This window comes from Capricornis sumatraensis, chromosome 1, assembly GCF_032405125.1.
Source record: "Capricornis sumatraensis isolate serow.1 chromosome 1, serow.2, whole genome shotgun sequence".
Taxonomy (NCBI): domain Eukaryota; kingdom Metazoa; phylum Chordata; class Mammalia; order Artiodactyla; family Bovidae; genus Capricornis; species Capricornis sumatraensis.
The window spans coordinates 151,772,871-151,786,521 of NC_091069.1; the positions used below are offsets into that span (position 1 = coordinate 151,772,871).

The 13,651-nt window shown below is 36.2% G+C and overlaps 1 protein-coding gene across 1 annotated transcript in view; it reads right to left on the reverse strand.

Moving 5' to 3' along the window:
• Positions 1 to 13,651, reverse strand: part of ABI3BP (ABI family member 3 binding protein) — a 281,220-nt gene that overhangs the window by 28,260 nt on the left and 239,309 nt on the right. Inside the window, 3 exon segments of the mRNA XM_068984735.1 lie at positions 3,358 to 3,567; positions 11,356 to 11,424; positions 12,155 to 12,283. Coding sequence (XP_068840836.1) covers positions 3,358 to 3,567; positions 11,356 to 11,424; positions 12,155 to 12,283 — 408 coding nt within the window.

Sequence of the window (13,651 nt, forward strand, 5' to 3'; positions counted from 1 at the left end):
AGATATTCAAATTATACTTTTCCCTCTGCCCTAAAGGTGCATTTACTAGAAAAAGAAGGGAGTAATTAGAATGGAAGTAAAACTTTTTTTTTTTTTTTAAAGGAAACTGCATGACTTAATGGAAAGAAACAGACCAAGCCACTTGCCTGGATCTCAGTCTCAGTTTTCCCATCTGTAAAATGTCCATAGTGTCTCTTCATAGTGTTACTTATAGGGATTAAAGTAGGAACATATTAAAAGTGCTTAACAGTATTTTGCTCAACAGGTGGTACCTATTATTATTATGTCTTTTATTATTCTTTATTATCCCTGAGTTGTATCTTAAAACTTGAAAATTGGAAAGATTCCAGTTCAAAAGATTCAAATGCTGATTAGTCATTGAAAGAGAAGTTTATATGATATTCCAGTTGCTTCATCCATGAAAGCAGTTACCTCCAAAAAACATCTTTGTTTGGGTCATTCCTAATGTTTAAATGTTAATTTAATATGATTTTAGTCCTGAAACTTTGGAGTTTTCAAAATAGATCCAGAAGTTCCCTTCATAATTAAAAAGTTATTTAGAATTTTTCTCAGAATTCTTGTTTTAGAATTCTTAGAATTCTTGTTTTAGAATTCTTAGAATTCTTGTTTTAGAATTCTTAGAATTCTTGTTTTAGAATGTATGTATCTTTCCTTTTTAATTTTTTAAAGTGATAATAGCTTTTTCATAAATGCACCAACATTCTAAAACTCTACCACCACCAACAAAAAAGTGTGTGTTCATATTTCTTATTTTAAGATAGGGAATTTAAAAAATAGTTTCTTTAAGAGTAAGGATATAAGAAAGTCTGCAAAGAACTGACACTGAATAGGTGGCCTCTTTTACCCCCCTCAGAGGGTTTTAAACCCCTTATGAGATAGTTCACTTAGAAGATAATCATTCATTGTGAAGACTGGGAACATCACAGTCTGGTCAGTGCAGCAGGAAAATAATAATGGTGGTATTACTGCTGCCAGTCCTGCTGCTGCTGCTGCCGACACATGTTCATTTAACAGCTTCTAATTTGTGCTGCATGAATTCTGTTAAGTTTTACACTCACAACAAATTGATATCAATGGGAATTATTATTATTACAAATAAAAAACTAGAAGTTCAGAGAGGCTAATTATAGATTCAAGTTGCATTATCTAGAACATACTTGGTCTGGGATTTAAATCTATTTCCACATGCTCTTGACATATCACAAAATGACAACTTATGACTAACTTAACTTTAAGTTGTCTAAGGATCTAGGCTATGGCCAATCTCTATGGTGTACCTATTTCTACTGTAGTGTAGAAGGGTCATGGAGAAGCATCAGAATTTGGATGTATTTACTAGAGGTGAATACATGCCTATCAATTAGAAGAAAGATTACTGACAGAAGTCAACTAGGGAAATGAAGAATATGTTCCCTCTCTTTTGTTACCTTTCTTAATCCTTTCCTGAAAAACCATTTCTAACGATTTGAGAATTAATCTCTGTATTATCTGAACTACTGGTTTATAAAAGATTATATTTGAAATCAAGTGGTATTTATTGGAAAAAAATAGATCATCAGGGCATATGGTTCAATGTTTAAACATAAGCTAAGTAAATAGTGACTAAATCCTGACTTATTTCTATGTATAAAATATTATTATTATAGATGTGGTCCTTATCCATAAAAATTGTTATCATCAGTCTAGTATCTAGTGAAAGATCTCAACAGCTCATTAACATTTAATGATAATAATGTCAAAACTAATTGGTTAGATAAAGTATATCCTATTTATGATACTTTGAGATTACAGATTTATATCATTTTAAAAAGCTATCATTTATATCATTTTATATCATGATAAAAGGAAAATACAGAAAGGAAAATCCTGCTGTTTTCCAAAGCTAAATCATACCCAAGTGAATGTGTATTAGATTATTAGACATATTAGATTAACCAATGCCAATTTGATGTTCTATATCTTTAAGGGAAGTGAAATTTTTATAAATCGTTTGGTCTTGTGAGAACTAAGTCTCAGACTATTACAGGAACTCCTTATTAGCACTGCATGTGGACTGAGAATTTTAAACTTTTTAATACATGTAGATAATCAATACTTAGAAATTGATTGATTTTTAGATATTGGGATGATAGTACCTACTGGCATAATCCCACATAAAGAAGACTAGTCAAAACTGCATGAGAAAGGAAATTCACAAAATATGGTTTTTTTTTTTTTTAAAGGCCAGTTAAGCAAAGATTAGCTGCTGAATTTGAGCAAACTCTGGCAGACAGTGAAGGACAGGGAAGCCTGGTGTGCTGTAGTCCACGGGGTCTCAAAGAGCTAGACATAACTTAGCAACCGAACAACAACAAGCTGCTTACACTGGAAGCTGCCCAGACTAAATGGCTTTGTCTGAGGAGAAATAGCTGCTGTTTTCTCCTTTATTCAAAGAAAACTGTTTGGCAGCTCCTGAACCTCCCCATTGCTCACCTTACCCTGTGTACTTCTCTCTGCTCTCTCTGACAGCCTCTCAGTGGGCCCCTCTGTTCCACCTGCCCAGCTTGGGCATAGGAAGCAGGACACACATGTACTCACATTCTTTGCTTCATCCTCTAGCTGATCTGTGGTTAGTCATCCCACCCTCCCCTCTTCTCTCTAGTCTGACTCTCTTGTTCACTATGGAAAATTAAAATCTCACATAACAAATTCAAAGAGTGACTCAGAGTTTCTTATTTTTCATTATCATTTTTATGAGGAGTAGCAGAATCAAAATTCTCTGAGATGGGCAGAAAATTGACCAGGAATAGAATTTTTAAAAACCATACCTGTGGCTGATTCATGCTGATATATGGCAGAAATCAACACAACCTTGTAAAGCCATTATCTTCCAATTAAAAATAAATAAGTAAAAAAAATTCTCATAAAATGACTGAAATAATAATGTTTAGCCTGCTTCAAAGTTCTAGGTCAGTCTAGAAATTGGGATGGTGAAAGGAAAATTCGTTTAAATACTATTAGCAGTGGCAACTTCTCATATGTTATTTGTATTTTCTGGTAATGGAAAGACTAGATATACCTTCACATTGAGAAAAAGTTCTGAGAGGAGAAAGAAGATATATAACTTAAGGGATCTGCTAGGTTAATAGCGAGACCATAACCAGGACAAAGACGATCTTTCCCGTCTTATGACACTTTTGAAAATCATCTGCCAAGAGACAAAAGAACTCTGCAGGGACTTGCTGTTCCTGAGATACATCACCCAGGGTCACAGTCTGACTTGAGGTACCACATTCCCAAAGCATCATCTTATCAATGTTTCCCACCATAGCAACAGTCCGCATGCCATGCTCTTACCAGTGACAGTGTCATTGAGTGGCTTATCCCAGTCCAAGATGACAAAGGAGGGACACCCTTCCACAGTGACAACAGTGAGGTTGGTAGGTGGGTTCTGCGGTGGGCTGGTGGCATTCCCCTCTGTGGCCTCCTCTTTGGGGAATCTCTTGACAGAGTCGGTGATGGAGCAGGGGCTGTTGTCAGGCTTTTGGATATACCGCACATGAGGACCTAAGAGAGAGAGGACATTGGGCATTTTGTTTTTTTGAGCTTGTAAAAAAGGTGGAGGAGAATTCATAAGTAAAACAATCTGTTTGAGGATATTTGATCTAATACTATAAGCAGATGGATGAGAGCAGTGATGTGGATGGTTTGAATTTGGGAAAATCCAGAATCCTATCTTCGGGATGCATGATATGGATGATACTATTGATTTAATTTTCTAAATAGGTTTAGCTTATGCTAACATCCAAAAGTAATTTGGTTTAAACTGCATAATTTATAGGGTGCTGGAAAGAGTACTCAAAGGATCTTGGTTCAGTAGTGGGGAATGATTTGCCTTACACTAAAATGTAGTTCTGGTCCTACCAATAAACCTTAAAAGCCAAGCTCAGAAAGATAGAGTGGTTTTAAGTTATTTAATTGCACCCCAGAATAAGATCCAACAATATTTTAAGAATAACAAACATACAGCACCCAACGGGCTTCCCTCATAGCTCAGTCAATAGAGAATCTGCCTGCAATGCAGGAGACCTGGGTTCGATTCCTGGGTCAGGAAGATCCCCTGGAGAAGGAAATGGCAATCCACTCCAGTATTCTTGCCTGGAAAATCCCATGGACAGAGGAGCCTGGCGGGCTACAGTTCGTGGGGTTGCAAGAGTCGGACATGACTTGGTGACTAAACCACCACCACAGCACCCAACTAGATAAATTCCTTACAGAAAGATTTTACCCATAATGAGAAAAATAAATCATTTGGAGTCAAACTGGAACTTGCATAGATGTTAGAATAATCAGACAAGGACAATAAAACAGTTATTATCACTATAATCCACATGGTCAAAAAGTTAAGAAATGGAAGATATAAAAAAGACCCAAATTAAATTTCTGGAGATCTTCAAAGAGAGCAGAGAAGAAAAGACATGTTAGGACAACAGAGAAGGATCATGGCAGATTTCTCACTGTAAAGAAAGCAAGTGAGAAGGCAACAGAGAGATGTCCTTATATATTAAAGAACAAAACCCAAAACAACAACAAAAAGTTATCATCTAGAATTCTATAGTGAAAATATCTTAAAAAAAACAGGCAAAATATTTTTTAGACATACAAAAGCTGAAAGAATTCATGACTAGCACACCCAACCTATAAGGAAGATTCCCAGAAGTTCTCTAGGCAGAAGGAAAATGATACCAGGTGGAAATATGACTGCACACAAAGGAATGATAAGCACTGGAAATGGTACCTATATAGGTAAATATACATAATATTTATCTTATTATTTCTCTCTAAAAGATACCTTATTGTTTAATAAAAATAATTACAATTTAGTGTGATCTATATAACATGCAAAAGTAAAGTAATAGCCCAATAGTCAGGAAAGAAAAGCTGCTATACTAATGTAAAGTTCTTATACTTCACATTCAACTGTTTATGAAGTTGTGGAATATCACTGGAAGGTAGACTGTGAAGTTAAGGACACATTCTATGAACCCCAATTATTCACTAAAATAACAAGACAAAGTTATAGCTAAGAGGACAACAAGAAAGGTAAAATGGAATCATAGAAATATTCAGTCCAAAAGAAGGCTGAAAAAGAAGGAAAGAGGGAAAAAAGAATAGATGGAACAAATAAAAAATAGCAAGATGATAATAGATTTAAACCTAACTATATCATCAAAGAATATTACCATAAACAAAAAGGTCACTTTATAATGATAAAGAACCAATTCATTAGTTTATTACAATCCTAAGTAATTGAGGTCTATGCCTGAATACAGACCTTTACTATACATGGAGCAAAAAGAAAAAAAGTGACAGAAGAAGAAAGTAGAAATAAATCTACAGTTAGAGCTAGAGATTTTGGTATTCTCTCATTAACAGATAGAACAAGTTGATAGAAAATCACAAAGGATATAAAAGAATTGCACAATATAACCAAGCAAATTGACTTAATTGACATTTTTATAGAATACTTGTTATGGACTGAATTATGTTTCCCTGAAATTCCTATGTTGAAGATTTAACTTCCAATATGAGAAATCAAACCTGATAATACCTTGAAATAAGGTTTCTGGACTCCAGAACTGAGAAAGAATAAATTTTGGTTGCTTAAGCTAAGTCTATAGTATTTTGTTTTGGCAGCCCTAGCGAACTAATATAATATTCCACTTAAGACTAGGAAGATACACATTTTTTTTTAAGTATACACAAAACATACACACCAAGATATACTATATTCTGGGCCATAAAAAAGTCTCAATAAATTTAAAATGACTCAGGAAATAAGAGTATATTCACAACAATGTAGTTATTAATAAAAATCAGTAACAGAATGATCTCTTGAAAATCTTGAAATATTTGGAAATTAAGTAACCTACTTCTAATAAGCCAAAGAAGAAATCAAAAGGAAATTTAAAAGTATTTTGAATAGGGTAAAATTGAATACACAGTGTATCAAACATTTTTAGATGCTGCTTAAATAATACCTAGGGAAAATGTTGTAGCACTGAATTTCATATTTAAAAAGAAGAGAGGTCTCAAATCATCTTGAACCTTAGAAATTAGAAGAGCAAATTAAACTCAAATTAAGCAGAAAAAGGAAATAATAAAGATCAAAGTAAAAATAAATGAAATGGAAAACAGAAATATAATACACAAAATAAATGAAACCCAAAATTGAACTTTTAGGAAGATCAAAAGAACTGACAAACCTATAGTCTGGCTGATTAGGTGAAAGAGAAAAAAGGCATATATAATCAATAACAGGAAAGAGAGAGGTGACATCATTACAGATTATTCAGATATCAAAATAAAAGAAAAATAAATTTGACAACTTAGATGATATAGACCAATAACTTGAGAGACAAAAATTATGAAAGCTCACTATGGAAGAAAGTATACTGAATAGTCCTATACCTATTAAAGAAAAGAAAGAAAGAAAAAGTGAAGTCGCTCAGTTGTGTCCGACTTCATGCGACCCCATGGACTGTAGCCTACTAGGCTCCTCCATCCATGGAATTTTCTAGGCAAGAGTACTGGTGTGGGTTGCCATTTCCTTCTCCAATTATAATGAATTACAAGTAAAACACTTTTCACAAAGAGAGTGTGAGGCTCAGATGACTTTAGTGGTGAATACTGCCAAATATTTAGGGAAGAAGCAATACTAATTCTAAACCCTTTCAGAAAATGGAAAAGTTCAGTATTATTTTGACACTAAAACTTGAGTAGATTTTACAAGAAAAGAAAATAACAGCCCAATATCCTCACTGAATACAATTCTAAACAAAATTTTAGGGAATTAAATCAACTATATATTTAAATGAGAATACACTATAACCAAGGGGAATTTGTCCCTGGAATGCAAAGTTAATCTACAATTCAAGAACAATTACTTTATCATATTAACACACTAAAAGAAAAGAAAAACCTTATAAGTATCTCAATAAAGCCAGAAAAATCATTAGACATAATCTAGCATTCATTTCTGATAACAATTCTCACTGGAGCAGGAATAGAAGAGAACTTTCTCAAGTCAATAAGGACATCTATAAAAAAACCACAGGTAACAACATACTTAATGGTGAAAGACTAAATGGTTTTTCTATAAGATAAGGAATAAGAAAATGATATCAGTCCTCACTTTCAATTCAGTGCTTTTCTGGAGGTTCTAGCCAGTATAGAAGAGCAAGAAAAAAGGTACTCAAGTTGGAAAGGAGGAAGGAAAACCTTCCTCTTAGATGACATAATTCCGTATATAGAAAACCCAGCATATCTACAAAAAAATCTAAAGAGCTTTGCAAGATTGTAGAATATAAAATCACTGTACAAAAAAATCAGTTGTTTTCCTATATATTAGTGATGAACAATAGGAAACTGAAACTTAAAATGCTACTTTTATGTTTTATTTCACTGAAACTAAAAATCATTAGTGAGAGAAATGAATAATACCTAAATAAATGGTGAGATATACCATGTTCCTAGGTAGGAGGACAATAGTGTTCAGCTGTCAATGCTTTCTAATTGACTTGCAGATTCAATGAAATTCTAATAAAAATATGAGCAGGCTATTTTTCTTTAGACATTGATAAATTCATCCTAAGATTAAGCTAGGAATCCAAAAGGACCTAGAACCACCAAAACAACTTAAAAGAAATAAAAACAATGTTGGAGAACTAACACAACCCAATTGCAGCACTTATCATAAAACCACAGTGATCCAGACACTGTGGTATTGATGGAAAGGTAGCTAAATAGATCAACGGAACAACTAGAGAACACCTAAATAGTTCCATGTGTATATGGACAATTGGTTTTTGACAAAGGTACAAATTAAATTCAGTGGAGGAACAATAATTTTTCAACAAATATGGTGGAACAGTTTGATATCCTTAAGAAAATAAACTTGCATTCATATCTTGTATCATATACACAATTTGACTCAAAATGGATCATAGACTTAAATGTAAAAGTAGAAACCTTCTACAAGGAAACAGAGGAGCTCTTTGTGATCTCTGATTAGTCAATGATTTCTTAAATGTAACACCAAAGATGCAATCTATAAAAAACCAAATCAATAAACCAAGCTTCATTAAAATTAAAAAAGAAGCCACACAGGGAGAAAATGTTTGTGAAACATGTACCTGAAAAAGATCTTCAACCCAGAAAATATAAAGACTCTTAAAACTCAACAATAAGAAAATAAGCAACACAATAAAAATATTAAAAAAATTTAAAGAGACATATCAAAAAGGATATACAGATGGCAAATAAGGACATGAAAAGATGTTCAGCATCCTTAGTCATTAGGGATATGCAAAATAAAATCACAGATACTACTATATACTTTTTAAAAGGGTTTAAATTTAAAAGGCTGACCATACTAAGTGTTAGAAAAGATGTGGACGAACTGGAACCCTCATACACTGCTAACAGAAAGGCAAAACAGGACAACTGCTGTGAAAAACAGTTTGGCAGTTCCTTAAAATGTTAACTATACACTTACATATGATCTAGCCATCCCCTTATAGGAATTTGCCCAAAAAGAATGAAAACATATGTCCACACAAGACTTGTACCTGAATGGTCATAGAATAGCATACTTTACTGGTAATGTAAAAATGCTGGAAACAACCCAAATGTCATGATGTTTTAATAAATTATTATATATCTGTGCATAGAATACTCATAAGCAATAAAAAGGAATAGACTGTTGATACATATACCAACATGGATGCATCACCAAATAGTTATGATAAGTAAAAGAAATCAGAAAGGAAGTTCATAATATATTATTTTCTATTATGTGAAACTCCAAAAATGCATATTAGTTTATAAAGATGATGCAGTTAAAGTGCTGCACACAATATGACAGCAAATCTGGAAAACTCAGCAGTGGCCACAGGACTGGAAAAGGTCAGTTTTCATTCCAATCCCAAAGAAAGGCAATGCTGGAGAATTTTCACACTACCATACAACTATGCTCATTTCACATGGTAGCAAGGTAATGCTCAAAATCCTTCAAACTAGATTTCAACAAGTGAACCAAGAACTTCCAGATGTATAAGTTGGATTTAGAAAAGGAAGAGGAACAAGTGATCAAATTGCCATCATCCGTTGGATCACAGAAAAGGCAAGAAAATTCTAGAAAAATATCTACTTCTGCTTCATTGACCACTGAAGCCTTTGACTGTGTGGATCACAACAAACTGTGGAAAATTCTTCAAGAGATGGGAATACCAAATGACCTTACCTGCCTTCTGAGAAATATATATGCGGGTCAAGACCAACAGTTAGAACTGGACATGGAACAATGGAATGGTTCAAAATTGAGAAAACAGTACATCAAGGCCATATATTGTCCCTCTGTTATTTAACTCATATGCAGAGTACATTATGGGAAATGTCAGGCTGGATGAATCACAAGCTGGGATCAAGATTGCTGGAAGAAATATCAACAACCTCAGATATGCAGATGATACCACTCTAATGGCAAAAAGCGAAGAGGAACTAAAGAACCTTTTGATGAAAGTGAAAGACAAGAGTGAAAAAGCTGGCTTAAAATTCAGCATTCAAAAAACTAAGATCATGACTTTGGACCCAACACTTCATGGCAAATAGATGGGGGAAAAGTGGAAACAGTGACAGATTTTCTTTTCTTGGGCTCCAAAATCACTGCAGACAGTGATTACAGCCATGAAATTAAAAGATGCTTGCTCCTTGGAAGAAAAGTTATGACAAACCTAGACAGCATATTAAAAAGCAGAGACATTACTTTGCTGACAAAGATCCATCTAGTTAAAGCTATGGTTTTTCCAGTAATCATGTATGGATGTAAGAGTTGGCTATAAAGAAGGCTGAGTGCCAAAGAATTAATGCTTTTGAATTATGGTGCTGGAGAAGAATTTTGAGAGTCCCTCGGACAGTAAAGAGATCAAACGAGTCAATCCTAAAGGCAATCAACCCTGAATATTCATTGGAAGGGCTGATTCTGAAGCTCCAATATTTTGGTCACCTGATGTGAAGAGCCAACTCACTGGAAAATATCCTGATGCTGGGAAAGATTGAGGTCAGGAGGAGAGGGGGACGACAGAGGATTAGATGGTTGGATGGCATCACTGACTCGACGGACATGAGTTTGAGCAAACTCCAGGAGATACTGAAGGACAGGGAAGCCTGGCATGCTGTAATCCATGGGGTCACAAAGAGCTGGACATGAGTTGGTGACTGAAAAACTACAGCAACAATCTATAATATAGTTACCTTGAGACTAGAGGTTAGGTGGGAGAAGTGGAGAGGAGCGATTATAAAGGTACATGATGAAACTTTGAGGTGTTGCACACACTCATTATCTTGATTGAGATGATGGTTACATGAATATATACATATATTAAAATTTATCAAATTTTATACTTCAGAAAAACAGATCACAAAAGGAAATACTGGTCTATATCATATAATATCTTTTACTTTGGTAGATTAGATTACTGTTCAAAAATATTCTCTATATTCATGGAAAGAGTATATTTCCCCTATCTTCAATTTGAGCTTAGCTCTGTGGCTTTCTTTTGGCGTTGAATATTGGCAGGTATAACACAAGGAGGTTGAAATGTTGTTGTATATCTGGACTCCTTCTCTCTTTACTTGTATTGTTAGGAGAACGGCTTCCTCTGGGTCACTGTTAGTCTTTTATCTTGGGTACCAAAATGAACAGATATGAAGCAGACCTTAGCTTAACCTTAAGAGACCCAGCTGTACCTGCTGCTAGAAACAGAATCTCCCAGCTAAGCAAATCCTAAATCAGCTGACCTCCATGTGACTTGTAGACACATGAGAAATATATCCTTTTTAGGGTATGCTACTAGGCTTCCCTGATGGCTTAGTGGTAAAGAATCTGCCTGCCAATGTAGGGGACACAGGTTCAAACCCTGATCCAGGAAGATACCACATGCCACCGGGCAACTAAGCTCATGCCCCATGACTACCGAGTCTGTGCTCTAGGGCCCAGGAGGCACAACCACTGAAGCCTGTGTGCCTTTAGAGCCAATCTCTGCAACAAGCGGAGCCACTGCAATGAGAAGCTCTTTCACTGCAACTAGACAGTAGCCTCTGCTTGCCGCAACTAGAGAAAAGCTCGTGCAGCAAAGAATACCCAACACAGCCAAAAATAAATAAGTAAAAAAAAAAAACATAAAAAAAGAATATGCCACTAAGATTTTGTAGTTACTACACAGCAACAGTTGACTAATATACCCAACAAAGATAGCTTTCTTAAAAGTAAGATTTGTAGCCGATCATACGTACCTTTGAATCTGGGCTTCCCAAGAGGATCAGTTTCTCTTGTTGGACTTGAGCTAAAGTCAGTCATGTTATCTGAGGATGGATGATACAATGAAAAGGTAGTGAAGGCTATAAATATTTATAATGCCTCCTGGTCAATTGCTTGCAACTTTGATCTCCATATTATTATAATCCATATTATTCACATTTCAAGGCCTTTAACTATGTCCTGCTGCAGGTGTTCTGAAGAGTAATAAATGATTTAAAGATTACAACTGGGCTTCCCTTGTAGATCAGGTGGTAAAGAATCTGCCTACAATGCAGGAGATACAGGGTTCGATTCCCAGGTCAGGAAGATCCCCTAGTGAAGGAAATGGCAACCAACTCCAGTATTCTTGACTGGAGAATCCCATGGACAGATGAGCCTGGCAGGCTAGAATCCATGGGGTTGCAAGAGTCAGATATGACTTAGTGAACAAACCACCACCACCAAAGATTACAACCAAGTAGCTAATATGCATTCATATATTAAGTTATGTGTGATTAGGAATGACATGTGATTTAGGAATAAGGACTGGATAATCTAGATCTTTTGAGGAAGACTTCATTAAAGATCTTGGCACTTCCTTCTATGTCTGCAAAGGAAAGGAGCACATTCCACAGTAAGCATTAGAAGTAAGTGTAATTTTAAATTAAAATGTCCCTATCAATCATAAAATTGAGTAAAATGTATTGATCCAAACTGGGACTCTTTTCTCCCTAATTTGAAATCCTCTGGTACTTTGTGGCTAAGCATCCAGTGGAACTTGACTGACATACTCACCAAAGTCTTCTCCTGAGGCAGGAGCTGTTGGTTGCTTTTTATCTGTCTCCATTCTCTCCAAGGGGGCTTCTGTAGGTCTGAGTGTTGCCCTCAAGGGTGGGGAAGTTACTCGGTCTGATGAAATGATTCCTATAATGCAGAGCCAAAGGAGTCAGGTTTTGTAGGAAGCCCTGCAGAGTTCCCTATTTACCTATTCAACAAATATTTATTAAGGACTTACCATGTGACTTGGCACTATATGCCAGGATTAGAGAGAAAATAAGACCTGGTGTCCTTGATTGATTGGGAGACATGTGTAAGCCAAATTATACTGAAGCATTATAAATATTGTGGAAGCATAAGACAAGGTCTCAGAGAAGACAAGTCTATGGGGAAAGATGATGGGTGCTGGGGGGAAGATAGAAATGCCTTCCTAGAGGGTATCCTAATAAAGAGGAAAAGTGATCAGTAGGTAGGCAGGAGAGCTGTATTCTAGGTGGAGTTTACAGGAGAACACAGTCAGGGAAGCATAAAGTCACGAGACATGTTGAATTTGAAGGCCTGAGAGCCAAGAGTGCCAGGAAGCAATGAGAGCAGAGTTGGGGGGGCAGGCAGGGAAGGGCAGTTCATGGGGGCCTTGCATACCATGGATTTAGATATTATTTTTAGATGACAAGGGCCCATTAAAAATTTTTCGCTAGGGAAGTAACATGATCAGATAAGGAGAGAGTGAACAGTTAGGCTGCAAGGCTGGTGGCAGACAGAGAAATCAAGAACTAAAGCAGTTGTGTAGGCAAGGACAGAGGAGAGCTATGTAAGAAGCACTGAGACTGGATGGAAGGGGTTTTACATGAAAGACATCAAGAGGATGGAGAGGCCAGACTATAGATTAAATGATAGGCCTGGGAGATGGTGGGGGAAGAAGAGAAATGTTTATAAGGTAATGACTGTGATTCTGGCCTAGTGGCCAGACCAGTGTTACTCTGAGATGCTGTATTCAACAATGTCTCCTCTGCTCTAAAAACACATGTAGGTCTCCCAAATAGGATCCATCCCAAGGTCTATGCAAATATGGGTAGAATAGAGTGGTGGTGCTAGTCGCTCAGTTGTGTCCGACTCTCTGTGACACTATGGGCTGTAGCCCACCACTCCTCTGTCCAAGGGATTCTCCAGGCAAGAATGCTGGAGTGGGTAGCCATTCCCTACTCCAGGGGATCTTCCCGACCCAGGGATTGAACCCAGGTCTCCTGCATCGCAGGCAGATTCTTTATCGTCTGAGCTACAATCTGTCATAGAGTGGAGGCTAGATTAGTTTTTCTAGTCTTCATGGGAAAAGGAACTGTTCTCAGGTGATAGAGAGTCAAAGAGTGAGGACTGATGTAGGACTGTGGCCCAGCATGGAATCATGGGTGATGGGCTCCTGGTCCTGGTGGGAGTGGGCCCCAATGAGAGGATGAGTGAAAACCATGAGATGCTGCACTGCTGCCAGCAGGAGCTTTTTTGAGTGGAAATGCTTGG